The sequence below is a fragment of the Pan troglodytes genome, chromosome 8 (assembly GCF_028858775.2).
Source record: "Pan troglodytes isolate AG18354 chromosome 8, NHGRI_mPanTro3-v2.0_pri, whole genome shotgun sequence".
NCBI lineage: Eukaryota > Metazoa > Chordata > Mammalia > Primates > Hominidae > Pan > Pan troglodytes.
Genome location: NC_072406.2, coordinates 86331087 through 86358428, shown reverse-complemented (window position 1 = coordinate 86358428; position 27342 = coordinate 86331087). Strand labels below are relative to the sequence as shown.

The window sequence follows — 27342 nt, the reverse complement described above, 5'->3', positions numbered from 1 at the left end:
CTGGAACTAATTCCCACAAATACCAAGGGATGACTGTATATCATCAGGAAACAATAATGCCCTCCACATACAGTTCTCTCAATGGTCTCAAGATTTTCATTGGTTATGAACTCTTCTATATTTACATTTTATTATTTTCTCTTGTCTTGCGGAATATACCAAATAATTTAAGCTTATCTATATGTATTTTGGGATAATCAGGGTGAATGAAGTTTATAGCTCAAATTCCAATTTAATGTTTCAATACTTTCTGGTATAATATGTAATAGGAATTAAATTCAACCTAGAAATATCAAGAAAATATTGAGGAATAATATTAGGACTATAGAGGGGTTTTTTTTGTTTGCTTGTTTTGTTTTGTTTTGTTTTGTTTTGTTTGAGATGGAGTCTCACTCTGTTCCCTAGGCTGGAGTGCAGTAGCATGATCTTGGCTCACCGCAACCTCCACCTCCCGGGTTCAAGCAATCCTCCCGCCTCAGCCTCCCAAGTAGCTGGGACCACAGGTGTGCACCATCACACTCAGCTAATTTTTGTATTTTTAGTAGAGACAGGGTTTCACCATGTTGGCCAGGCTGGTCTTGAATTCCTGACCTCAAGTGATGTACCCGCCTCAGCCTCCCAAATTGCTGGGATTACAGGCATGGGCCACCATGCCCGGACTATAGAGGGTTTTTTCCCCTGCTCTGTTTTATATATGTTCAGCAGCTTAAGCAATGAATTATGCTACTCTAAGTTTATTCTTCAGAACAAAAAGTATTTAGTAGGCCTTTCTTTGTGCCTTCCATTGTGTGATATTTTGTGTGTATTTTGTCAGGACTACTTTGGTGAGTGTTCAGAGGCTGCAATTAAGGATAATGTGGTCATAGTATATGAACTCTTAGAAGAAATGTTAGACAATGGATTTCCACTGGCTACCGAATCTAACATTTTGAAAGAATTGATTAAACCACCGACAATTCTACGCTCTGTTGTCAACTCTATTACAGGTAAGATGAAAACATACTTTGCTAGTAATTGAGCAATTAAAACTTTGTAAACAACTCATTATTGCTCATGATCTGACATATTATTAAGGTAGTACAATTTGGCCATAATTAAAGTTACTGGTAAAGTTAAAATGGATGTACTATATATTTATTTTCATGGAAAGAGGCTAGACCTTAAGTGATAAAGAACTTTTGGTTATTACTCTTTTTTTTTTTCTAAAACACCACAACAATATTATTATCATTATTTAACACTAAATACTAAGACTGAATAAATTGTTCCAGTTATTCCTAAAGAAGCCAGTATATGAGCCCACTTAGAAGAGAATTTAATCCATTTATAGACTGGCATTTTAATATTTAAAATAGTATTACATAACTGGTATGCTGCTACTCCACAATTACTAGAGAATAGAAAATTTAAGACACTTAACCACACAGTACTACAATCTCCTCCAAGTCTTTGTTTTTATGCATTCAGAAGATGTATTAAGAAAAAATAGGAAATAGTTTACTTATGAGATCTCATGCATTGTGGGCCTGTACTTGTGTTGTAAGCTTCCAGCTGGGTTTAATTCTTGAGTGTAGCTAGAAATTAGGCACATCCAGATACCAATATTCTTTCGAAAGCATTAAAGTCTTTTAGACAAAGATTCCTATGAAATGTTATATGCCACTCCAACTCCACTGTCCACCATTGTAAACCCCTGTCCAGTGCCTTGACCTAAAAATGAGGTGAGAGAGGCCTATAAGAAAAAGATCATTCAGCAGCTCTTTATTCATCCTTTGTGTAAGGACGAATGTTAGGAGAAATTCAAAGAAAGATAAGATGGTGTGTCTGTACTCCTAAAACTTATACTCTGAATGGGACATTGGGGAAAAAATTAAGTAAATAACTGTATAAGACTTTAAAAAGCAATTCCATACTTCACAGATAATGTAATAGCATTGGAAAATAAATACACATGATGTAATGTTAAATTGAAAAGTCAGCACAAAACTGAAAAAAATTATTCTTATATATAAATATTCACTCAGACAAAAAAGTAAGTATTTACAATGATTATACCCAGCTAAATACAGATTATATTTATTTTTGCTTTATACTTTCTAATTTTCCAAAATAAACATGTATTTTATAGTCAGAGAAAAGTTACTAAAATATATAATGCAAAACATAACAGATTCATTAGATAGTGTATTACAAAGTTCAAGAGAATGGTTCCATTAATGAAGTAATCCCTCCTGAACTGTGGTGGGTGGCCACCTTGGAAAATCAGTAGAATTCAGGAAGTGAGGAAGGAATAAGAGCATTCTCCGTGGTGGAACTGTATGAGAAAAAAACACACATGAAAGAGAAAAACCTAAAGTTTTATTAATCCCTTTAGCAGAAGCAGAACTGTTTTTCACTTGAGAAGTTAGAGATCAAATTAAAAAGTAGAGAAAGTCCTTCAAAGCTAGGATAAATATTTAGCTTTTATCATAAAGCCAGTGAGCAAACATTGAACGTTTTTGAGCAGGAAGATAACATGATTATAGGTTGCAGGTAGGAACACCAATCATAAGTAGACTGCAAAATTGTAGATACAGTATGATTGCGACTATATTTTAAAGTGCAATTAAAAACCAAAATTATCAAAATAGAAAAAAATGCAACCTTCTGGTGGTGGAAATATTCAAAGAAATATACCAAAATGTTAATATTATATTAAAATGTTAATACCATAATATTAACAAAAATGTTAATGGTAGATATATTTTGTTAGTAAGAAGACAGGTGTTTTTCTTTAAACCACTTTTCTGAACTCTACCTTTTTGTTGTTGTTGTTAAGTATGTAGTACTTTCGAATGGGAAATATAAATTAACCAAAATATTAAGTAAGTCACAGCTCAAAGATATGTGTTTTGGACAACCAGACTTATTTTTAGGCATGTGTCAGTTTACCAGGAAATTAGCTGGATACTGAATACTAGCTATATTGCAGCTGTATGGGTATGCTGACCTTAAAATAGGAAAAGGCCAGATTCCATTTACTCCACTGAGGCGTGCTTGGCAGCATCTCATGTAAAATAAAGTTGAATACTGAAGGGCCTAGTTATAACTCTGTATTCTCACTGGAGACATTTTACTGGCAGAAGGTTTTGAAACAACCAACCTCTTTTTTCATCAGTGGCAGAGATTCTGTTGTTGAGCCACTGGAATTAGATTAGATTACTGTTAACACACAGGAAGCAAAAGATAAGTAAATAAATGTAACCTGGTTTGGCAGGTAGACAGAGGGCCACATGGCCTATATTTCTCTTCTAGAAGTTTGATCATGTTGGTATGGATATGTCTGACAATTCTAGTGACCATCCACAACTTCATTAAGAAAAATCCAAATATTGAAGAAGCAGCTTTTTTTTTCCTAGTAATAAATTTTCTCATGACTGTTTTATACATCAGCTTTGCCTTCTCCTTTTTTGGTTTCTAGGCAGTAGTAATGTTGGGGACACACTCCCCACAGGGCAGCTGTCCAACATACCATGGCGTCGGGCAGGGGTAAAGTACACAAACAATGAAGCCTATTTTGATGTTGTTGAAGAAATAGACGCAATTATAGATAAATCAGGTAATTGTGTGCATGTCATCTTATTTGGGGAAAAACAATTCATCTGACACAGATGAATAGAAAACTGAAGTCCTGGCCGGGCGCGGTGGCTCACGCCTGTAATCCCAGCCCTTTGGGAGGCCAAGGCAGGCGGAACATGAGGTCAGAGTTCGAGACCAGCCTGGCCAACATGGTGAAACTCTGTCTCTACTAAAGATACAAAAAATTAGCCGGGCATGGTGGTGCACACCTGTAATCCCAGCTACTCGGGAGGCTGAGGCAGGAAAATTGCTTGAACCCAGGAGGCAGAGGTTGCAATGAGACAAGATCATGCCATTGCACTCCAGCCTGGCTCTGTCTTAACAAAAAAAAAAAAAAGAAGAAAGGAAAAGAAAATTGAAGTCCTTTGGCAGTATGGTTTCGGTGGAAAGGCATTTATTATCTGATGATTTTTAAATCTGTTTGTTTGTTTATTTATTTATTTATTTGACACGGGGTCTCACACTGTTGTCCAGGCTGGAGTGCAATGACATGATCTTGGCTCACTGGAACCTTCACCACCTGGATTCAAGCGATCCTGCTGCTTCAGCTTCCCAAGTAGCTGGGATTACAGGCATGAGCCACCACACCTGGCTAAATTTTTTTTTTTTTTTTTTGAGACGCAGTTTCACTCTTATTGCCCAGGGTGGAGTGCAATGGTGCAATCTCAGCTCACCACAACCTCCGCCTCCCGGGTTCAAGCAGTTCTTCTGCCTCAGCCTCCCAAGTACCTGGGATTACAGGCATGCACCAGCACGCCCAGCTAATTTTGTGTTTTTGGTGGAGATGGGATTTCTCCATGTTGGTCAGGCTGGTCTCGAACTCCTGAACTTAGGTGATCCACCCGTTTCGGCCTCCCAAAGTGCTAGGATTACAGGCGTGAGCCACCGCTCCCGGCCCTGGCTAATTTTTTGTATTTTTAGTAGAGATGGGGTTTCACAATGTTGGCCAGGCTGGTCTCAAGCTCCTAACCTCAAGTGATCCACCTGCCTTGGCCTCCCAAAGTGCTGGGATTACAGGCGTGAGCCACTGCACCTGGCCCATAAATCTGTTTATTTTCCCCATAGGTTACATATAATTTTCGTAACCACTAGTTGAGGTCTGCCAAACATGTAAATCAGAACTCATAATGCCTTACTTTAAGCCAATTATTACCCTATGTACCTCTACCTCTTGCTATTTATTCCTTCTAACATTTATTGAAAATCTGCTATATACCATGTTTTTGCTACTACATTATGTGCAGTACTTCTGGTAAAAGCCCCTATCTGATTATTTTTCACTTTCTTTTTTTTTTTTAAGTACAGGGTCTTGCTCTTTTGCCTAGGCTGGAGTGCATTGGCGCAGTCCCTGCTTACTGTAGCCTTGACCTCCAGCTCATGTGATCCTCCTACCTCAAACTCCTGAGTAGCCTATAGTCCCAGCCAATCAGGAGGTACACGCCACACGCCACCATGCCTGGCTAACTTTTATTTGTTTTTTTTGTACAGACAGGGTCTCACCATGTTGCCCAGGCTGGTCTTGAACTCCTGGGCTCAATCAGTTTACCTACCTCAGCCTCCCAAAGTGCTGGGATTACAGGCATCAGCCACCACACCCAATCTGATTATCTTTTTAACCAGACGAAACAATAGTACTCTATAAGAATCGTAAAATTTTATTATTAAAAATAGCAGCCGGGCATGGTGGATCACGCCTGTAATTCCAGCACTTTGGGAGGCCGAGGCAGGCAGATCACTTGAGGTCAGGAGTTTGAGACCAGCCTGGCCAACATGGTAAAAACCCATCTCTACTATAAATACAAAAATTAGCTGGGCGTGGTGGCAGGCGCCTGTAATCCCAGCTACTTGGGAGGCTGAGGCAGAATTGCTTGACCCTGGGAGGCAGAGGTTGCAGTGAGCCAAGATTGCACCACTGCACTCCAGCCTGGGTGGCAGAGTGAGACTCCATCTCAAAAAAAACAAAAAAAGAAAAAAGAAAAAAAATCTAGTCCTTCCCTTACATTTATTTTACACATAAGGAAAGCCCAGAAGGGTTACGTGAACTGTTCCAGGTCACACAACTTGTTAATATGTAATGATGGCTTATTGTGAATTATAGTCAATATCTTCTCTTCCATGAGTCCCCTTTTCATTATAACATTCCATCTTATAGAATAATAGATTTTTGCCAGGCACGGTGGCTCACACCTGTAATCCCAGCACTTTGGGAGGCTTAGGCAGGAAGATCACTTGAGCCCAGGAGTTCAAGACCAGCCTAGGCAACATAGCAAGACCCCATATCTATCAAAAATTTAAACGATTAGCTAGGCATGGCTTCCTTAATCCTACCTATTCAGAAGGCTGAGGCAGGAGGATTGCTTGAGCCCAGGAGTTCAATGCTGTGGTGAACTATGTTCACACCACTGTACTCCAGCCTGGATGGCAGAGGGAGACCCTGTCTCTTAAAAAAAAAGAGATATCTTTCTATTATGGATCCTATTTCTTAAAAGTTAACTTAGTCCATTTCATAATACACTTGCCACATTTTAAAATTCTATTGAAGCCGGGCGCGGTGGCTCACACCTGTAATCCCAGCACTTTAGGAGGCTGAGGCGGGTGGATCACGAGGTTAGGAGATCCAGACCATCCTGGCTAACACAGTGAAACCCCATCTCTACTAAAAATACAAAAAATTAGCTGGGTGTGGTGGCAGGCGCCTGTAGTCCCAGCTACTCGAGAGGCTGAGGCAGGAGAATGGCGTGAACCTGGGAGACGGAGCTTGCAGTGAGCCCAGATAGCGCCACTGCACTCCATCCAGCCTGGGTGACAGAGCAAGACTCCGTCTCAAAAAAAAAATTAAAAAAAAATAAAATTCTATTGAAAATGTTTTTGGTTGGTTTGTTTGTTTTATTTTGTTTTTGAGACAGAGTCTCACATTGTCGCCCAGGCTGTAGTGCAGTGTTGTGGTTCTGGCTCACTGCAACCTCCGCCTTCTACGTTCAAGCGATTCTCCTGCCTCAGCCTCCCAAGTAGCTGGGACTACACGCACACACCACCACGCCTGGCTAATTTTTTGTATTTTTAGTAGAAACGGGGTTTTGCCATGTTGCCCAGGCTGGTCCCAAACTCCTGAGCTCAGATAATCTACCCACGTCAGCCTCCCTAAGTGCTAGGATTACAGGCATGAGCCACTGCGTCCTGCCAAATGTTTTAAACTCATATCCAGTCATCTTACAGGGTTGGCTCCATAAAGGAGACAGTTTAATTTTCCTTAGAATTAGCATATTCTGGCTGGGTATGGTAGCTCACACCTGTAATCCCAGCACTTTGGGAAGCTAAGGTAGGCGGATTGCTTGAGCCCAGAAGTTTGAGACCAGCCTGGGCAACATAACAAGACCCTGTCTCTACAAAAAAAATACAAAAATTAGCCAGGCGTGGAGGTGCATGCCTGTAGTACCAGCTGCTTGGGAGGCTGAGGTGGGAGGATTGCTTGAGCCCAGGAGGTTGAGGCTGGCTATCATAGCACCACTACGCTCCAGCCTGGGTGACAGAGCAAGACCCTGTCTCAAAAAAAAAAAATTATATTCTACAGTGGCATACCTGTAGTCCCAGTTACTCTGGGGACCAGCTGGGACTAGCTAGTCAGACTTTATCTCTTAAAAAAAAAAAGAATTATTATTATATTCCAACCAGAGTTAAGTATGGACCTTGTCCCCTGATCTGTTAATAGAGATGTAAAGCTTCAGTTAATCTCACACCCAGAGGGTATCTCTGTTGTTCTAGATGTAGTGATTGTTGGGCTAGGTGTCATGGCACGCACCTATATTCCCAGCTATTTGGGAGGCTAGGGCAGGAGGATTACTTGAGCCCAGGAGTGAGGCTGCAGTGAGCTATGATCATGCAACTGCACTCCAACCTTGGCAACAGAGCAAGACTCTGTCTCTAAAAACAATAAATAAAAATAAAAAGATATAGTGATAGGTCTAGCTAAGACTCATATTCCATTGATGTTATCTTCCTTTTTCTTTCTTTCTTCAGGATCTACAGTCTTTGCAGAAATTCAGGGGGTCATTGATGCTTGCATTAAACTATCTGGAATGCCTGATCTCTCCCTTTCTTTCATGGTAAGTTTTATTCTCCTGTTTTATAGCCCCTTGAATGCCTAATACATGTGAAGTACTAAATGAAATGATAAATATTGAGATAAGTTTGCATCTTAGATTGCAAAGGATTGTCTCAGAAATATTCCTAGCAGAGTTTCCTAAGACAGTCGCTTACATGATGAGCGTGGTCTTTGTGGAAAGGCTAAGGGAGGTCTTTGCCTGAGTGTGCTAGAAGGGGCTTAAAATTGGCTGGCTGGCTTCTGCAAATATCCAGTATCATTTTTACTGAATAATTATTTGCTTTGCTGATATGAAAGGACACTGGTCTTTTGTATCATTTTAGAGTCAGCATGATATACTGCTAGGAACAATTAAGAGAACTGATTTCTGGTGTTGTCACCAGTTTGCTCTGACCTTAAGTCCTCTGAACCTCAGTTTTTTAATCTGTTAAAGGGAAATAATACTACTTGCATTTTCTCCTTTATAGTTATTGAAATTCAAATAAAATAATGTACATAAAATATTTACAAACTTTAAAGCATTGTGAAACTATAAGGTTGTGTAGATGTGGTCATAAACTCTTCCATGACTGCTTTGTCTTCAGGGAACATATTTGTCAAGGTATCTGAGTACAGTTCTCATATTCATTATAGTCTATGAACGACTGTCTTCTGTTTTTCTGGCAGAACCCTAGGCTTCTGGATGATGTCAGCTTTCACCCCTGCATCCGGTTCAAGCGTTGGGAATCTGAAAGAGTTTTGTCATTTATTCCTCCAGATGGAAATTTCCGACTCATATCATACCGTGTCAGCTCACAAAAGTATGTTGATGCATCAGCCAGAATCTGCCATCATACATATCAAGTACAACTCACCTTTCCCTGTTTCTTTCTGAAAGTTGAGTACTTGAGGTCATCACTGCTCACTTTAACCATAGCTCACCAGGAGACCCAGTGAGAACGGGTGAAAATACGCACCTAAAATAATCCGTATACTTTGAATGTATGAGTGTAGAGTGGTACTAAGTGAGACTAGAGTAAAATCTATAGCCAAGAGCAAGCAAACCGTACATAACCTGGGCAAAAATTGTGGTACCAGTCCTTTGCAAGGTTATGCATGGTCAAATTATGGCACTGGTTCTTTGCTCAGGTTATGCATGGTCCATTTTGCTCTGCTTCTGACAGCTGAGTACTTTGCAAGCAGAGCAAAACGGACCATGCATAACCTGGGCAAAACCATGAACCATTGCCATAATCTTACCATAGTCTGTAGAGTTTGTGGCCAACAAGGAGACAGACCTACCTGTAGTTCGTGAGGACATTCCCCAATTTACCTGCTTCAAGTACGTCTTCTCTGCGTTGAGTTTTTAAGGAACTGTTTAGCATTGAGGGGCCGGGTGCAGTGGTTCACTCCTGTAATCCCAACACTTTGGGAGGCCAATGTGGGCAGATCACTTGAGGTCGAGAGTTCTAGACCAGTCTGGTCAACATGGTGAAACCCTGTCTCTACTAAAAACACAAAATTAGCCAGGTGTGGTAGCGTGTGCCTATATAATCTCAACTGCTTAGGAGGCTGAGGCATGAGAATCACTTGAACCTGGAAGGCAGAGGTTGCAGTGACAGATCACACCACTGCACTACAGCCTGGCCAACAGGGTGAAACTCCATCTCAAAAAAAAAAAAAAAAAATTTAGCATTGGGGATAGGAGTTATAGGTAGTTTGTTTCTTGAAAATACCAAAAGTTATTTGAGTAACATAATGACAGAACTCAAAAACAGAGAAATTATTTCTTGGCTCTTTTCTTTTTTTTTTTTTTTTTTTTTTTTTTTTGAGCCGGAGTTTGGCTCTTGTTGCTCAGGCTGGAGTGCACTGGTGAAATCTCGGCTTACTGCAACCTCCACCTCCAGGGTTCAAGTGATTCTCCTGCCTTGGCCTCCCAAGTAGCTGGGATTACAGGCATGCACCACCACACCCGGCTAATTTTGTGTTTTTAGTAGAGGCGGGGTTTCTCCATGTTGGTCAGGCTGGTCTCGAACTCCAGACCTCAGGTGATCTGCCCACCTCAGCCTCCCAAAGTGCTGGGATTACAGGCGTGAGCCACCGTGCCTGGCCTATTTCTTGGCTCTTATCACATAGGAACTGTTTTCATTTATATAAAACATAGTTTACATTATTTTTCAGTGGGATCATAATTCATTTTAAACTAGGGCCATTTGCCCCAATTGTTTTTGTTTGTTTGTTTTATGTTGTTTTGTTTGTTTGTTTGTTTTGAGACGGAGTTTCACTATTGTCACCCAGGCTGGAGTGCAATGGTGTGATCTTGGCTCACTGCAACCTCTACCTCCTGGGTTCAAGCGATTCTCCTGCCTCAGCCTCCCAAGTAGCTGGGATTACAGGCACCTGCCACCGCGCCCAGCTAATTTTTGTTTTTTTTTTTTTTTTTTTTTTATTAGAGAGGGGATTTCACCATGTTGGCCAGGCTGGTCTCAAACTCCTGACCTCCAGTGATCTGCCTGCCTTGGCCTCCCAAAGTGCTGGGATTACAGGTGTGAGCCACTGCACCCAGCCACCCCAATTGTTTATACTGTTATTAAACTTCAGATTTCTGTCTTGATTTTTATACAGTTCCCAGCACAGTGGTACAAGAACATTATGCTGTACTCAGCTCCCCCTTGTGTAGATACTGAATCTGCAGTTCTAGAGGTACTGCCATCTTGGTATCCTTGGAGGATTGGTTGCAAAAATCAGCAGATGCTCGAGTCCCTTATATAAAATGGTGTAGTATTTGCATATAACCTATGCACATCCTCCTGTATACTTTAAATCATCTCCAAGTTACTTGTGATAGTACACTGTAAATACTGTGTAAATAATTGTTATACCATGTTGACTTTTTATTTTTATTGTAGTTATATTGTTATTTTTTACTTTTTTTTTTTTTTTTTTTTTTTGAGATGGCGTCTCGCTCCTTTGCCCAGGCTGGAGTGCAGTGGCACGATCTCAGCTCACTGCAATCTCCGCTTCCCAGGTTCAAGCGATTCTCCTGCCTCAGGCTTCCAAATAGCTGGGACTACAGGCATGAGCCACCACACCCAGCTAATTTTTGTATTTTTAGTAGAGATGAGGTTTCACCATGTTGGCCAGGCTGGTCTTGAACTCCTCACCTCGGCCTCCCAAAGTACTGAGATTACAGGTGTGAGCCACCGCGCCCAGCCCTAGCTAATTTTTGTAGAGATGAGGTTTCATCATGTTGGCCAGGCTGGTCTCAAACTCCTGACCTCAGGTGATCCCCTCCCACCCCTGGTCTCGGCCTCCCAAAGTGCTGGGATTACAGGCATGAGCCACCACGCCTGGCCAATTTTGTGAAATAATATTTTCAATCCTCAGCTGGTCAAATTCAAGGATGCAGAACTGTGGCTACAGAGAGCCAACTCTGTAGTACCTTATTGTGGAGTTAAAGGCAGGGTAGGATACTCTGGACAGAGGTTTTCAGGATACCTCTGGAGCTCTCCCAACACCATTAATTGTGTTTGTGCTTTTGTATCTTTCTCTGTTTCTCTTCTTAGTCTAGTGGCAATACCAGTGTATGTGAAACATAGTATCAGCTTTAAGGAGAACAGTTCTTGCGGCAGATTTGATATAACAATTGGACCAAAGCAGAATATGGGGAAAACTATTGAAGGAATTACAGTGACAGTTCACATGCCAAAAGTTGTGCTGAACATGAACCTGACACCCACACAAGGCAGCTATACATTTGATCCAGTCACCAAGGTACAGCCACTTCAAATCAAGAGTGAGCAAGTGTTTCTGCAATCTATTTTGTGATTTGTGGGGAGGAATGGAGGGAAAGGTTTGGCACCTTGTTTAAAACTAAAGTTCGTATCAAAACCTAGAGAGCATACTGTGCTGTGCTTCTGCCACTGGCTGCAGAAGGAATCCTGCAGCTGCTACTGAGTAGATGAACAGAAAAGTGGGTCATTCTGTCCTTTTTCAGAGTGTGCCTTCACTCATCCATTATTAATCCAGAGCGTGACTCTGCTATCTAATAAGAAAGAAGTAAAAGCTTTTTTAAAAAGAGAAAACATTATGTAGATTGAAGAAGATATTATGATGGTCTATGAATTACTAAGTTTTCTATATAAATTGATCACTATGACCTTTTTCTTCCTTTATAATTTAAAAGCATTATTTCATACTCTTTCACAGGGCTAGGAAAGTTGCTTCCTCACTCTACTTAAATTTTTATGTAACAGAGGGTTTTCAGAGAAACTGTAGCAGATGATTTTCTCTCAGCTTCCTGATTAGCTGGTAAATATGATTGTTTTCAATAGCAGAGTCATTGAGCTACCTGATAAATGAAAAGACATGTTTTTTGAATAACATCATAGAATGTTAAAGATTATTTAATACAGTTGTAAGGATTCAAAGAACCTCCTCCTGGAGACCACACAGGGCTGAGAAAGGGAGCTTCAGATTCCTGGCCCTTTACCACAGCTTCAACTATGACAGCTTTGCTTTCTTTCTCATCTGCTGTTGAGCCTTCACACCGAAGATTTCATTTGAACAATGGGTTTCACAGCTAAAAGTTTTAAAAACACCATCTTAAGTCAATCTAATTATTTTACAGAAAAATAAACAGAGGCTGGGCGCAGTGGCTTACGCCTGTAATCCCAGCACTTTGGGAGGCCGAGGTGGGCGGATCACCTGAGGTCGGGAGTTCGAGACCAGCCTGACCAACATGGAGAAACCCCATCTCTACTAAAACTACAAAATTAGCTGGGCATGGTGGCGCATGCCTGTATCCCAGCTGCTTGGGAGGCTGAGGCAGGAGCATCGCTTGAACCTGGGAGTCAGAGGTTGTGGTGAGCCAAGATTGCACCATTGCGCTCCATCCTAGGCAACAAGAGTGAAACTCTGTCTCAAAAAAAAAAGAAAAAGAAACAGGCCCAGAGAAAAGTGAAGATGGTTATGATGGAGAACATTTGAAATCAGAGGGCCTTAGGTTCAAATCCCAGCCTTACCTCTGACTAGCTATGTGACCTTGAGCGAGTCATTTGATCTCTGAGCCTTAATTTCCTCTGAGCTTTAATTTCCTCATTTGTAAATAGAAGACAAAAGCTACTTCACAGCCCTCAATGAGACAACATATGAATAATGCTAAGCACGGTGCTAATACAAAAGAAAATGCTCAACAAATGTAGATTCTCTGCTCTCACTCCCCATTCAAAGTCACAGAACTAATCAGAGGTAAACTCACTGTAGATGCCAGATCTCTTGTTTTCAAGAGACTGCACTTCAGTTTGTACAGAAGTTTATGATATCTTTGAACTTTGTTTTTGAGGGTTTGTCTTTAATAAATGGTTCTATTTGTTTTTCATTTTTTGTCTTTTTAAGGTACTAACATGGGATGTGGGAAAAATTACTCCACAAAAGCTCCCAAGTCTTAAAGGACTAGTAAATTTACAGTCTGGAGCCCCCAAACCAGAAGAGAATCCGAGCCTCAACATACAGTTTAAGATCCAGCAGCTTGCTATTTCAGGTAAGGATAAGGTTGACTTGTAGTTAAGGGTAATTGAGTTTTGCAAGCTCATTTATTAGGCACTTAGAAGAGTAACAAAAGTTTCCTTCTCTAGAAAGAGCAGTAGCCCATTTGCCTTTTACACTGTGCTTGGTGTGGGGCAGTCTCCCAGGCACCGACCAAATGATTTTTCAGAGCACCTTATTTCAAACAGCTTCCCCTCACCTCTGCCCTCATTTAAGCTCCAAAAAGGGAGTTATTCATATTTACAGAAAGTAGAATTATACTTCATAGACATTCCCTGCCTGTGTGGGAATCTTAACCAAAACCATACCATCAAAGTGCAATAATTTGTAAATGATAGAAGAGACATTTCTTCCAAATGGTGGAAGGGACACTGGTTAATGTCAGATTTACCATATAGCGCTCATTGCTAACATTATATTGGTTGGGATGATGATAATTTATTCTTTTTCATTCTTTTTGATACAGGCTTAAAAGTAAACCGTTTGGACATGTATGGGGAGAAATATAAGCCATTTAAAGGAGTCAAATACGTCACGAAAGCTGGAAAGTTCCAAGTGAGGACATGAGAAGAGGCCAAAATTCCTCAGGACCAGTTTGTTTTCCAAGTGTCATTACGATGTATCACTATTAGGTACCAAGTGAGTGGGAATACATATTCTAGTTAAAGCATTTGTGTCTAGCTACACACCGCTAACAAAGTTACTTAGTTATCAATGTAGGATTCTTAAGGAGCTTTAAGCTAAGGATACCTTTTAGTGACTTAGCTTATTTTGTATCTTTTCACTTAGGAAGATTTTGGAGGTGATTTTTTTCCATAGGAGGATACCATCTGGCGGCTGCACATTGTAACAGTAAAGGCAGAAAGCTATAGTGATAACCTCTCTCCTAAAAGAGTTAACTGGTCTCATCCAGCAGAAGCTATCTTAAATCTGTGATGTGTCAGGTGCAGCCAAATATCACACCTTCTGATCTTAGCCATCCCAAACCAGTATCTGTCCCAAGAGAGGAAATTCCCCCCACCCCCAGAAGTTTACAGAAAACTGCCTCTTCAAGTGTTTGCCTTATTCAGCTTTTCACTTGTGCCATTAAGCAAGCACTGTAGCAAAAGCCACTTCCACATGGCCCTGGCAGGGAGCACTGCTGCTCCATGCTCCATTCTCACTGTACTTGGTATTGTATTTTTTATAAATAAGATTTTTATGTAAAGCTTAGAATTTGATTTACAGGGACCTTGCTGCAGTAAATACCATCTCAATTTTGTGCCACTGGTTCAGCTGTTAGCACAGTAAAAAAATCATTTGTATCAAAGGGGCAAATGCTTTATTAAGGTAGTAAAAGGGAACATTACTTCTGCTTTTAGGAAGTTACTGCAAGCACAAGCATTTGTGCTTTTAAGCAAATTAAAGTAGTAAAAGAAAAACTTAAGTGAAACCTTTGCCATCTTCATGTTTTATAATATAAAGCTTACCCAACACCAGTTAAGCCATGGTTAACCTAAATGCCTCATGCCCCAGTTCAGCAAAAGGAGGAAAATGTGCCTGCCTCACAGTCATCAGTCTTTTTAAATCTTTTTTGTTGTTGTTCTTAAGGGTTTGAATTTGTCTGCATTCCTTGTCTTTAGGGGAAATTCCCTTTTCATATTGTGTGCTTCCCAAAGCTATAGTCATAGATTTCTTCCAGAAACTATTGTCATAATTGTCACTGGAGTGCTTAAATATACGTACTATACTGACAAAATACATGGAAGTGAGTTATAATGAGGCAGAAACAAAATCCTCGGTAACACTGATGATACTCTACCGATCACCGTGGTTTTGGAAAGTCAGTCAACAGTTGTATTATTGCACTCAATTTCATTGTGACATTTTATTTAACTTCTTCATCTTGGTGGTCCTTGCCCAGTTATTTTGCCTCATTAGACATCAAGAAATGGAGAAAGACTGAAAGTTAATATCTTAAGTGCTTGTTCTTCATGTTTCCTTCTTGTTATTTATGCTATTCTCTTTGTGGCTCCATTCTTCTTTCAATCTTCTCAGCTTATAACCGTCTTTCCCTTATGCTAAGGATAGCCCTTACACTCATCCCATCTATACTGTCAAGGGCTGCTGGTTGGTGCTGGTACAAGGAGCCCACTCAGCAGTTTTCTTACCTTTGCCTGCCCTGCCTTTCATGGAATAAGAAAGGCAACGTTTTGCAGCTTCCAAATTTCTGAAGAAACTAATCTCAGATTGGCAGTTAAAGTCAAAATGTTGCCAAATATTTATTCCTTTTGCCTAAGTTTGGCTACCTGGTTCAATTGCTTTTTATTTTTAATGTCTTGACTCTTCAGAGTTCGTACCTCAAAAGAACAATGAGAACATTTGCTTTGCTTTCTGCTGAATCCCTAATCTCAACAATCTATACCTGGACTGTCCAGTTCTCCTCCTGTGCTATCTTCTCTTCTATCCAAGTAGAATGTATGCCAGGAGCTCCTTCCCTCTAGCAATTTCTACTAAAATGTCCAAGTAGAATGTTTCCTTTTACAATCAAATTACTGTATTTATTAATTTGCTAGAATCCAGTAAATCATTTTGGTAGCTCTGGCTGTGCTATCAATAAAAAGATGAAAGCAACAAGTTGATTTTTTTTAGGTCTACTATTGATTGAACATTCTCCAATGGGCAAGGCTCATTGTCAAAGCAGGGTGAACATGATCAGATTTTCTTCTGCATCATCACACAAGCTGCGAGTGTTGCTACAAAGCACTTATCAGTACTCCTTCCCTAACCTCAGTACGTTAATAGCCATTCATACTTGGCTTAAGCATCACCATTCTGGCCACAGTCTGAGAGATTAGTGATCAAAGCTCCCTTCCCTATCACTACCACCACCTACTGATAACAAAGATTTCTGAATACTTAGTAGTAGTAAAATATTTTTCAAGCACAGAGTTACAGCTAATCCTGGATCACTTGTTCTAAATTCATAAGGGAGTATATCAAGAGCAAATGAAGTAAATGATTCTTTCCTGCATGTGGGAGTCACCATCATTTTATTCAAAGGGAGTTCCTGTGATAGGTTCATGCCTTAAGTGGCGCTACAGAAGGACCCTAGGAAAATGCTGATCTTGTCCTGAGAGGCAACTGATTTGAGGAAATGATTATACTACAGCAGGAAGGCAGCACCAGTGAACATATGGTAAATGGCAAAAACAAGACAGTTTTAGAAACTGCTAATTCAGTAGCAGCCTTGGCCTTTCCCTTAACTCAAGCAGGCTGGAATCTGTCTTTATAGTCAGCAACTTTCCAAGATAAAGCAGTGATAATAGCAGTTGGCAACACTAAATATCAATATCATCACCCTTTAATGACATGTTACCCCTTTCAGATCTAGAAAATCAGGCAAAAAGTGATGTCCCAACTCTACTCTAAAAACCTGCTCCTACTATTTTAGTCAGTGTTTCTTTAAGGAACAAGAGGACTATGTCCCCAAAAGCTAACTCTGTTTTATAGCCCTGGTGGATCCCTGAAAACCCTATTTATTCTATACTGGGCTTTGGAATATGAAAAATGGACCTGTGTGGCTGGGCGTGGTGGATCACACCTGTAATCCCAGCACTTTGGGAGGTCAAGGTAGGCGGATCACTTGAGGTCAGGAGTTCGAGACCAGCCTGGCCAACATGGTGAAACTCCATCTCTACTAAAAATACAAAAATTAGCCAGGCATGGTGGCGCGCACCTGTAATCTCAGCTACATGGGAGGCTGAGGCAGGAGGATTGCTTGAACCCGGGAGGCAGAGGTTGCAGTGAGCTGAGATTGCACCACTGCACTGCAGCCTGGGCAACAGAGCAAGTCTCTGTCTTGCAGCAGGGGGAAGGACCTGTGGTACTCCTACAAACTTAACAACTTTAGCTTTTCGGGGAACAGTGGTGGTCTCCACAGATAGATAGCTAGAATCTTCTAAGATGAAAATAAACTGTTTCATCCAGCTGCTTTCTGCCTGTTAACCTTTGCCACTTCCATTCCTTCAAGTGTGTAATCCCCAGGGTTGTCTTGTATTACACACATCCTTGTTAAGTAAATATACCACTGTTGATTTCTTCTTCCAGTGCAACATTTGGATTAAATAAAAATCTTTAGTTTCCAGATCTTGAGGATTAGTTTCATTGACTATTCATCAAAACAAAGGAGAAACCTGACCTAAAAGTTCTTGCTAAAGTAACATACCCATCATTTAAAGCATTTTTTATACAAATGCATTTTATTGTTTTAAACAGAACAAAAGAAGAGGCAGAAAATATTTGCATATAACAAATCCTAGCTTATAAATGTAGTTTTTTAGCGGTGATGTCTCTAATCATCATTCAGGGATTTTTTTTTTTTTAATTTGCTTCACTGTGTCTTGAGCACTGATATTGGAGAAAAGCGCATCCGGCATAAAGTGTAAACCAGTGTCTCAAACCACTGGAAGAACCGGGAGAGCAAACATGATTTTTCTTATTTCCTCTAAGTAATCTTTCTTTAGTAAAACAACAAGTGATCTTTGGCATAGATTCATACTTTAAAGGCATTAATATTGCATTTATATCAGGCAAGCAACTATACAAATATGCTGAGGGCCTTGAAAATAATCATCCTCATTTTAAAGGAAATAGTGAAAGCCTGAGTGTAAAGGACCAACTTAAGTTTTACACATTCGATGTTGGGAACTAACACACAGCGATGGGTGGGAAGGAAGGATGTTCAGGCAAGGGTTCTTACTCCTTTACTCATCTGGTTCTGGCTTTGGGAAAAAATAAGGTTTCATGTGCTGGGAAATACTTAGCAGTAATAAGTACCAAAAAGGAAACACTGCCCTCTCATTTTGCCTAGTAGGAACTTACTGTGGTGATAAGAAATATGAAACCCATTACTCTCTTGAACCCCATACTTGGGAGTAGATGCAGAGAGCTTGGTTGTAGTTGGTTGCAGGGAGGTAGGAATTACAGGAGTAGTATTTCCCATTGATTCATCTTCAGCAGCACTAGAATTCTAGTCTGCAAATACCACTCTCCCTTAGGCAGGAAGTGTCCTTCAGACAGGGCTGCCTTGCCATTAAACACTCTTAGGGGACAAGCACTCTTTCTTAGGACTGAATTTAAAAAGGATCTTTTAGAGTTACAGATGAACAAACACCTACATGTCTTTAAAATCTTGTTTAGAAAGGATGTGGAGGAAGGCTACAAAAACCAGGATAGGAGACATGTTTTGGTTAAAATTAAAATGCAGCATTTCAGCTCAAAATGAACAATTAAGAGCTAAGAATGAATGATAAGGCCTCAGCACAGACCTCTGCAGGCAGTGACTAAGCATGGAGTGCCGGGAGTGGCCCTGCTGGGAAGATGGCAGGGCCACACCCTGGCTACTCTGCCCTTCCAGTGGCAGAGAGCACCAGGACACAGTGTGTTCATGGGATGGCTACCTTGGCGGGCTGAGGCAGGATATGGGACGGGAAGTTTCCCTAGCACAGACATTGCTCAGGGGCATGGTAAAAGCAGAATCATATGATTCTGTGATTTCTTCCTGACAGTGAAATACAGTTTTATATTGTGGGAAACTAGAAGGATTAAACTGAGGAAGGGCAGGAAATGAATCCAGGCCCCCATATGCTGGGGCTCCACAGAGGCCACCTTCCCCTGTAGCAGTGAAGCTCACTTCTGAAAAGGACCCAGGTAGCACAGCCCAGGGAAGGAAGGTATGGTTGGCAGCAACATGGAAAGCTCAAAACAATTTTGGGAGGCACAGCAATTTTCTTCTTAGTAACTGATTTGCCTGGGCCCTGGGTCTTGGGAGTCTGGAAGAGTGAATGGGAGCCAAGGAAAGAGAAACAGAGGGAAGTGTCCCCTAGGGAACAAGGGCAGAGCAGAGTGTCTGGCTAGTGTTCACTTGGATTCTGAGCTTATGTGAAGTCCATGGGCTAGAAACCCAGTCTGCCTATTGGGATAGAGGGTGCACAGGTGTAACTGTGTTTGAGAATACAGGCTTTATACAGAAACACATTTCAAAGTGTCCATGAAAAAAGAGTATAAATGTTTTCTAATTTGAAGAGGCCCCCATTCCTTTCTGATGTGCCAGGCCAGGATGTGATTTTTCAGCTCCCAGCAACTCTGGGCAGCTCCTGGGACTCAGATCATTTTCCTTCTTTTTAGTAGAGGTTTCTGTGCCAGCCAGGCTCAGCCAGGTGCCTACTGGTACCAGGGAGTCTTTCTAACCCAGCGCAGTGTAAATCCAGCATCTGTTCGAATTTTGATTGAAGCAGCTTCGGCTTCCCGCACAGTCTCCTTCACAGACTGCATGAGGTTCTGGGCATTGTGAACCAGCATCTCTGTGGCCTGCAAGGAAAAAGGTACCTTCCGTTACCCAGGGTCCCTGATGCAGGCCTGTCTCTAAAATAGGTTTCAGCCAGGAGTGGGATGCAGCTAACCCCACTGGTACCTGGCATCCCCCATATTTGCTTGCATCACTAGGGGTTTTCCCAGATCACCAAAAAGAACCCAAAACTGGCCATCGCTGATTGTATACTGTGGCTTCAGATAGCTTACAGCATGTCCTCTTTCTTGGTCTTCAAACATGCTTCTCCCTCAGGACTTGCTGTTTCCTGTACCTGGACTGCTCTTTCCCCAGGGATCCCAGGGATCCCCTCACCTTCAGATCTTCGCTCACTTGTCACCTTGGTGAGGATTTCCCTGCTCATTCTTTTTTTGAGATGGGGTCTTTCTCTTTCATCCAGGCTGGAGTGCAGTGGTGTGATCTCGGCCACTGCAGCCTCTGCCCCCTGGGCTCAAGGATCCTCCTGCCTCAGCCTTTGAGCAGCTGGGACAATAGGTACATGCTGCCACATCTGGGTAATTTTTTAATTTTTTGTACAGATGGGGTTCCGCCATGTTGCCCAGGTTGGACTCGTACTCCTGGGCTCAAGTGATCTGCCCACCTCAGCCTCCCAAAGTGCTAAGACTACAGGCGTGAGCCACCGCGCTTGGCCTTATTTTTTCCATTGAACCTATCATCACGAACTGATACACTACGTATTTTACCTAGGTTGTTTGGGAGTTTTGAGGGTTTTTTCTGTCTTCATACTAACATTTAAGTTATACAGAGTAGATTTTTGTCAATTTTGTGCACTGTCATACCCCCAGTATTTAGGATGGTGCCTGGCACACAGGAGGTATTTCATAAATATTTAATTAATGAATTTTAAAAACAACCAAATGAACAAACCAAGCAACCAACCACTTTAAACCCATGAAAATCTAAATACGTTAATCTTTCAAACAAACACACAAACTTACAGGACTGAAATCACATTGGTACTCTACCATAGAAAGTCAAGGAAGGATCTTGGCAATTCATCAGCCCAGTAATTCTTGGCTATTTTTAAGTCATACATCATTTGAGGATTTAATGAAGGTGGTGAGTTCTCCCCCAGAAAAAATGCACACCTGCATAAAATGTGTACACTCAGTTTCACAGGCTCTGGTAAGTGTAACTGTGGGCTGGAATTCCTCATCAGTTGTTCTTTTCACTTGGTCAGCAAAGGGACTCAGGCCCAGAGACATTCATAGAGTGAGGATTAGGACTCAGGATTTCTGACTTATAGTCCTATGGGTTTTGGGTTTTTTTGTTGTTTTTTATTTTATTTTATTTTATTTTATTTTATTTTATTTTATTTTTTGAGACGGAGTTTCACTCTTGTTAACTAGGCTGGAGTGCAATGGCACGATCTCGGCTCACTGCAATTTCCGCCTCCCAGGTTCAAGCGATTCTCCTGCCTCAGCCTCCCAAACAGTCCTGTGTTTTTTCCATTCTACCATACTGTCAATTTCTACCCTTTTTAAAACTGGAATATTTAATGGAACATAATAGATATTCTCAAGGCATATTTTTAGTGGTTAATTGATTAAGTCTCTGATTAGGCCTGAATCTCAGTCTTACCCTTCCTTCCCCATTTTTTTCCACCTTTCTTTGGACAGAAGAGATCACATGACATAGAAACAGCGAAGTGTGCAAACCCTTCATAGAATATGTGGAAGTTAGGTGTGAAGATACAGTTCCCATGGTTTGGGAGAAGAGAGGATTAGGGTGAGAGTTGTTGGATTAGAATATGGTAGCAGAAGCAACAATAATGGCACCAAGAAGAATGGCCGCCTTATTTCCTCTAAAGTGCCCCAGTGCCCTATCTCCTGGCCTAGAGATCAGAAACAGTTGTTCTTTCAGACTATTTTTGAGTTCCCCACGTTGGGTGGGGGGAATTGTGTCTCTTAATTTTTTAAACTCCCTGAACACCTAATACAGTGCTTCACCTTAGCCCATGTGTGATGAGCCCCGTGTGGCTAGTCCAACAAAACTATGTACCCCATGTGTGAGGAGCCCTGTGTGGGCAGTCCATGTGGGAATCTTGCTTAGAGCAGGGCCTCCCGGAGGGGAAATAAGGAGAGTAAGGGGTGCTCCAATGAGGGTTTCCTGAAAGACCTGGGCCAAGATTTCGGGAAGGAGGACAAACTTGGGTGACTGCCAAGGTATATGCAGGAAGCAGTGGTTAAGAGAACCTTCTCAGCATCCTTATTTCTATCTCTATCAGAGAAACCTAAAGAGAATATAAGAGAAGCACCTCCTTTGAGCTGTCATTTCAGTTTCAGCACAGGCCTAACTACCTCATGCCCCGGAAAAGCCTGCACTATTCATCCTCCCTGAGGCACTAACACACAGAGAGCTGGAAAGCGGACCTTCTCTCCAGCCAGAAACATACAATGAGTTGAAATGAACAGGCACTGGAGGCCTCAAAAGAGCCAAACTTATTCCAAGGGTAAGGAACTGAGTAGAGTCCTAACTGCCACTGATCCATAGTGTTATTTCAGACACTTAACCTCTCTAGACCTCAGTTTCCTATCTGTAAAATGACAAAAGTTGCCCAAGAGCAATTCCAGATTCCTTTTATTTACTTATTTACTTATTTATTTATTTATTTATTTATTTATTTATTTATTTTGATATGGGGTCTTGCTATTTTGCCCAAGCTAGTCTTCAACTCCTGGTTTCAAATGATCCTACTGCCTCAGCCTCCTGAGTAGCTGGGACTACAGGTGCACACCACCACACCTGGCTCCCAATTCCTGGTGTTTCGTTTTGTTTTTTCAAGACAAGAGTCTCACTCTGTCACCTAGGCTGCAGTGCAGTGGTGCAATCACAGCTTACTGCCTTGACCTTCTGGGCTTAAGCAATCCTCCCGCCTCAGCCTCCCAAAGTGCTGGGATTACCTGCATGTGCCACTGCACCTGGCCCCAATTCCAAATTTCTGATGTATCTATCCAACACAGACTTTCCCCTCCTGAGACAGTCTGAGTGCATCCCACATACTGAATACTCGATACTCGATTAAGGGGTAAAATTTCCCCAAAGCAGAGTTAAATTACTGCAAACCGGCACAGAAGCTGCCAGCCAGAAACCAAAAACAGCTGCCACATACCTGCTCAGACTCCTCATCACTGATGTTGGTCCGGCCCAGCATGGTGGCCTTCACTGTGGACAGGATTTTGAGCTGGGTGCTTATGGTTGGGATTCGCTCACATACCTAAAGAGAAAGTTTAATTTGGTATGTTTCTCTGTTTGCCTTGCCCACAAGCTCCTTGAAGGCAAGACTTATCTACCTCTGTATTCCCAGTGGCTGGCACAGAAAAGGCACTAGATAAATAAGCAGCAGAATTCCACTTGTTTTTCCCCCTAGGGTCAGTACAATCCCTTTCTCCAGAAATGGAAGCATTCATTTGATTAGGAAGTAACCTTTCCTGAATCTGTCTTTCCCAGTACATTTTTTTTTTTCCCTTTCTGCTATTTCTGTCCCCGGTGAAGTGCCTCTTTCTCCCTTACCTAGTTTTTCTCTCCTGCTTTTCTCCCTCTCATACCCTCCCCTCCAACACACACACACACACGCGCGCGCACACACACACACGCAGCCTCTTTCCCCGAGTACCTGTAAGAGGTTGGTTCTAATCCGTTTATCTGTGCACTGCTTGGCAACCTCCTTGGCCAACCGAGTCACCTCATCTGAGGCCTTGGCGATGTCCTTGGCACACTGAATGAGTGCCCGCTTGGTACCACTGCCCCCTCTTACCAGCCGAGACATCTCAGCCATCAGCAGAGCCATGCGCTTGGCTGCTGCAATGATGTCATTGCCCTAGAGGGAAGCAAAGATACAGTGTGAGCTCTGCCCACGCTCTGGCCATGTTAAGGAAGGAAGGAGAAGCGCAGAGAAGAGGAGGGAGCTTGCCACCTTAGCATCCCTCCGGAAGGGTGAGAAGAGGAGAAAAGGGCCGTTCTTGAGTGATACGGATAGCACTGGAAGAAAAAAAAAGAATGAGAGGGCACTCGCCCAAGCACTCAGTGTGAGAAACAAAGAGAGAGGAGAGAGGAGGGGGAAAGGAGAGGGAGAGAGACATTTCCTGACTAAAAAAAAGGAAGACCCAGATATTAGTCTGAAAGGGCAAGATGTGCACCCCAGGCACAGCACTGAACAAGCACTTTGGCATCTCCAGGTTAATCATATCAATAAACTGGGGACAGGGCCAAGGAGCTGGTTAAACAGGCACTTTCATTTCTATAGGGAGAAAGCAGTAGAGCTGGCCTGAGGGGAAAAATACAGAGGAGCCTTTCCAGATGCTGAAATCACCCTCTTCATGCTTACCCTTGTTGCAAATAGCAGCCAAGGGTTCTTGCTACTTAACTAGAATTTCAAACCCCAAGTAACTATTCTCAGCTGGGTGAGGGAAAAAAAAAAAAAAAAAGATATTTTCTGATCTAGCCTGCTCTGGCTATCCCTCTACTGCCTCTTATTTGTCCTGTCAGCCTGAACGAACATGTTGCTTTAATTTTTCCCACGTAAAAGGGTAAAGAATCAATTCTTCAGTCCCCTCAGCTAAGTGAAGATTCCAGTTAAAAGGAACCTTCAGCTAAGAGGATGCAAGAGAAGGCATTAGGAAAATAAAAGTCGTGATTCAGGCTGTAAATGGAACCCTCACTCCAAGGAATGGCAGTTTATCTTAGACTTGACATTTTGGTTTACTAAAACCCTCATGGGTCATAGTAAAGAAACAGACAAGTTATTTATTCTGTGCCCTCTCATGAAAGCTCCTCTTTTGGCTGCTAACAACCCCAAGTCATAGCAACTGCAGTGTTCAAAACTAGCTAAAAGTCCAGGCCCTACTCATTTTTCCCCTCATGCTCTTCATTTCTCTACAGTGCAGTGAGGCATACACAAACCATACCACTGCAGGGTGCTCTGCAAGAGGCCTCTACAGGCACCATGAAGCGGTTCATCATTTATGCTGGAAGGGTGTAACATCTCAGGCAGTAATTGAGGCCGGAGAGAACGCAGGTATGGGAAGAAGTCAAGAAGCAAGGGGTATGTTAGACAAGGTCCTCTGGGTCTCCCTCTTCTAGTGCAGACCTAGGATCATTCCAGGACCCCATCACGTTGGTTAGAAGATAGCACAGTGCCATGGTTAGTGACCACCCATCACTCTTCAAAGCCTTTCTTCTTGCAGCATGCCACCTTTAAAGGGAAAAGTGATCACCCCAATCACCCTACTCTCCAAACTAGCTTTGGTTCATTCCCCAAGGCCAAAGTTCTATGGCGGCCTGTCTTGTGGCCTTGAGTACTCCATTTCCCACTCCCATTCCCTCCCACTGAGATACCTGGACAAGCAGTCAGTGAGGCCCCATTCTCTGTGGACTCCCATCAAGGCCAGCATCTGCCACATAGCCAAGTGCAGGGCAGCAAGCAGTCCTCCCCCAGAGACCCTGCCCTATAAAGCTGCCTCTCCCCCTCATCAACTCTCCCTGAGCCATCAGTGAGGGGTCAGTTGGGAGCAGGCAAAGCTCAATGGTCAGGCCAGGTGACCTCGTAATGGTCTACCATGGTTCCTGACCTGGAAGTCATTGAGAGATGCATTCACGGCTTCCCAAGGGGTTTCCAGCGATGGCCACAAAATCAGTAAGAAAAGGAATCCTTTCCAAAAGTGACCCCCCCCATCTCTCTTCATCCCCTAAACATAAATGCAGTCCAATTAATCTGGCGTTAGCAGACCTATCAAACTTGTGAAGCCAGTCCTAACAACATGGTGCAGACAGACAGATGCCCGCCCTGCTCAGACTCACAGGACCAGCACAGATCATGAGTGATGCAATGTGTCAAGGCTGCACATGGCCGGATGCATATGGAGCAGCCCCCAACTGGGGGTGCTGATCAGTACCTTACTAGACCACTTGGTAGCTTCCCGATGCAAGGACTGAGCCGCGGCCAGAATGGGCTGGTTGACCGGCTGATTGGATGGCATTAACAGCAGCTCAGGTTCGTAATCGTCTTCCATGTCAGGGGGGACAGGGAACCCAGCAGCATCGGCCGCATCTGCCTCAGCTACAACACCTATACCCACCTCAGCGGCTGGGATGCCCGGCTTTGTCGATGGCGGGAAGGATGAGAAATAGGGATAGTGTTAGTAAGAGCAATACGACTTGGGAAACTGGGCTTCAGCTGGTTTAGTAACCAAAGCCTGCCTAGGATGAGAAAGAAACATGTTCTCTAGGAGCCTTGTGTACCAAGCTTCACAGAAGGGGGAATTCTCAGCCTCCAGCGCCACTCAGCCCAAGCCACCGTGTGGTGAGAGAAGAAAAGGGACTCACTCCAATGGCAAAGGGCTTCTAGAGAAATCTTTACACCAAGAAAGCAAGTGGCATCCATTTCTTTAATACACTTGATACTAAAGTCAAACTTGACAAGAGTGATTCTCACATGAGAATATTTCTGAGGAGCCAAACAACCAAACGATAGTAGCAAATTACCTTTAAAAGGAATCCGGAGAGAAAAAGTAAATGCAGCCACACAAGTTACTTTGTACAGAACAAAGTGAACACTGCTGGATCATATGGTCACTGTTCTACATTTTCCTGGGACACAGGAGGCAATTTGGGTCAGCTCTGCAGCTGCCAGACATAGATTATTTCCTTCATGAGTTAAAAGTCCCAGAATTAAAAATGATACATCAGAGGTAACGAATACCAAACTAGGAAAGAGGCAGGAAAAACAAACACAATGGTGACTGAAGAGAACTTAAGTACCCCACTGTCACCCAGCTGTAAGGAGCCTCAAGAAGCCACCTCGTCAGCCGCCCATCTCAGGGAACACCCACACATCAGACCAGCTCTCTATCCCCTCAAGGTCTTCTGAGGCAAAGCTTCTACCATCTCTTTTTGCATCCATTGCTAGTACCACCTCAGAAAGCTTCTCCTTGGGTACAACCTAAATTGCTTGCAAAATAGGTTCTCACTCACCCCAAACTCTGCTTATCTAGTTCACAGATAGAATAATATGTGAACTTGGCAAGTGACTGCAGCTGAGCTCACAGAAGCTCAGAAGAATGGTGCTCATTTAAGAATGAGAATCATGATGGAGAGAACATGAATTTAGAACCAGGGATGGAGATTATAAAAGCCAGATGCTGAAAATAGACTAACATGGAAAGAAAATTAAAAACTGCCACAATGAAGCCAAACCATTTATACAAAGAATGATGAATACAGGTTCTTTACATCAAACATCTGTACTCAAGAGGAAGTAGTTTATATGGAATTTTCTTTGCGGTTGTTACCACTCCTAAAAGTCTTAACCTGCACATGAAACCTGACTCCAAAGGGTGACAATGTTGGAGGATTCAGGGCCAACAAGGGGTTCAGATACCATCTAAACTCTTTTGCCTAAACTCAACCAAGACCCATCTCTGCTGCTCAGAAGAAAAGCCAGCTCACTGCTGCTAAGGCTCAGAGTCCCACAGTGTACAAAGACAGATAGGTTGACAGACACACGAACAGATATTCCTCCCCAGCCCAGTACACACATGGTTCAAGTAGCTTCTGACTTCACACAACTCAAAGTCAGCAAACTCCTGATCTTGCACACTTCAGGAGACAGACCTCAGGACTTCTGGCCACAAATGGCAGAGTGGGGCAAGTAATGTGGGCCAATGCTGTCTGCTTTTAAGTTTGTTTGTTTTTTTAAATAATTCATGTATATTTTTTGTTCTGCATA

General features: G+C 42.3%; 2 protein-coding genes across 8 annotated transcripts in view; one reads left to right on the top strand and one right to left on the bottom strand.

The window, feature by feature from the left end:
- AP3M1 (adaptor related protein complex 3 subunit mu 1) overlaps window positions 1-15859 on the top strand; it is a 29370-nt gene extending 13511 nt beyond the window's left edge. For 3 of the 6 annotated variants that reach the window (XR_010146922.1, XR_010146924.1, XR_010146923.1), the window contains 7 exons: window positions 815-986; window positions 3461-3598; window positions 7636-7721; window positions 8387-8520; window positions 11266-11495; window positions 13097-13241; window positions 13713-15859. Coding sequence is in view for 3 of the 6 variants with exons in the window: in XM_001147723.7 (XP_001147723.1) it covers window positions 815-986; window positions 3461-3598; window positions 7636-7721; window positions 8387-8520; window positions 11266-11473; window positions 13097-13241; window positions 13713-13813 (984 nt within the window). In the remaining 3 variants the exon portion in view is untranslated. The remainder of the gene's footprint in view (window positions 1-814; window positions 987-3460; window positions 3599-7635; window positions 7722-8386; window positions 8521-11265; window positions 11496-13096; window positions 13242-13712) is intronic. The other 3 variants (XM_001147723.7, XM_001147644.6, XM_009458756.5) reach the window with 1 other exon arrangement.
- A 1600-nt stretch (window positions 15860-17459) lies between these two features.
- The window catches only part of VCL (vinculin), a 119291-nt gene continuing 109408 nt past the window's right edge, over window positions 17460-27342 (bottom strand). The window contains exons 19-22 of one of the 2 annotated variants that reach the window (XM_507854.8): window positions 25511-25714; window positions 23233-23436; window positions 22729-22833; window positions 17460-19597 (exon numbers count right to left, since the gene is read on the bottom strand). In XM_507854.8, the coding sequence (XP_507854.2) occupies window positions 19451-19597; window positions 22729-22833; window positions 23233-23436; window positions 25511-25714 (660 nt within the window). In that variant the 3' untranslated portion in view covers window positions 17460-19450. The remainder of the gene's footprint in view (window positions 19598-22728; window positions 22834-23232; window positions 23437-25510; window positions 25715-27342) is intronic. The other variant, XM_001147346.7, reaches the window with a different exon arrangement.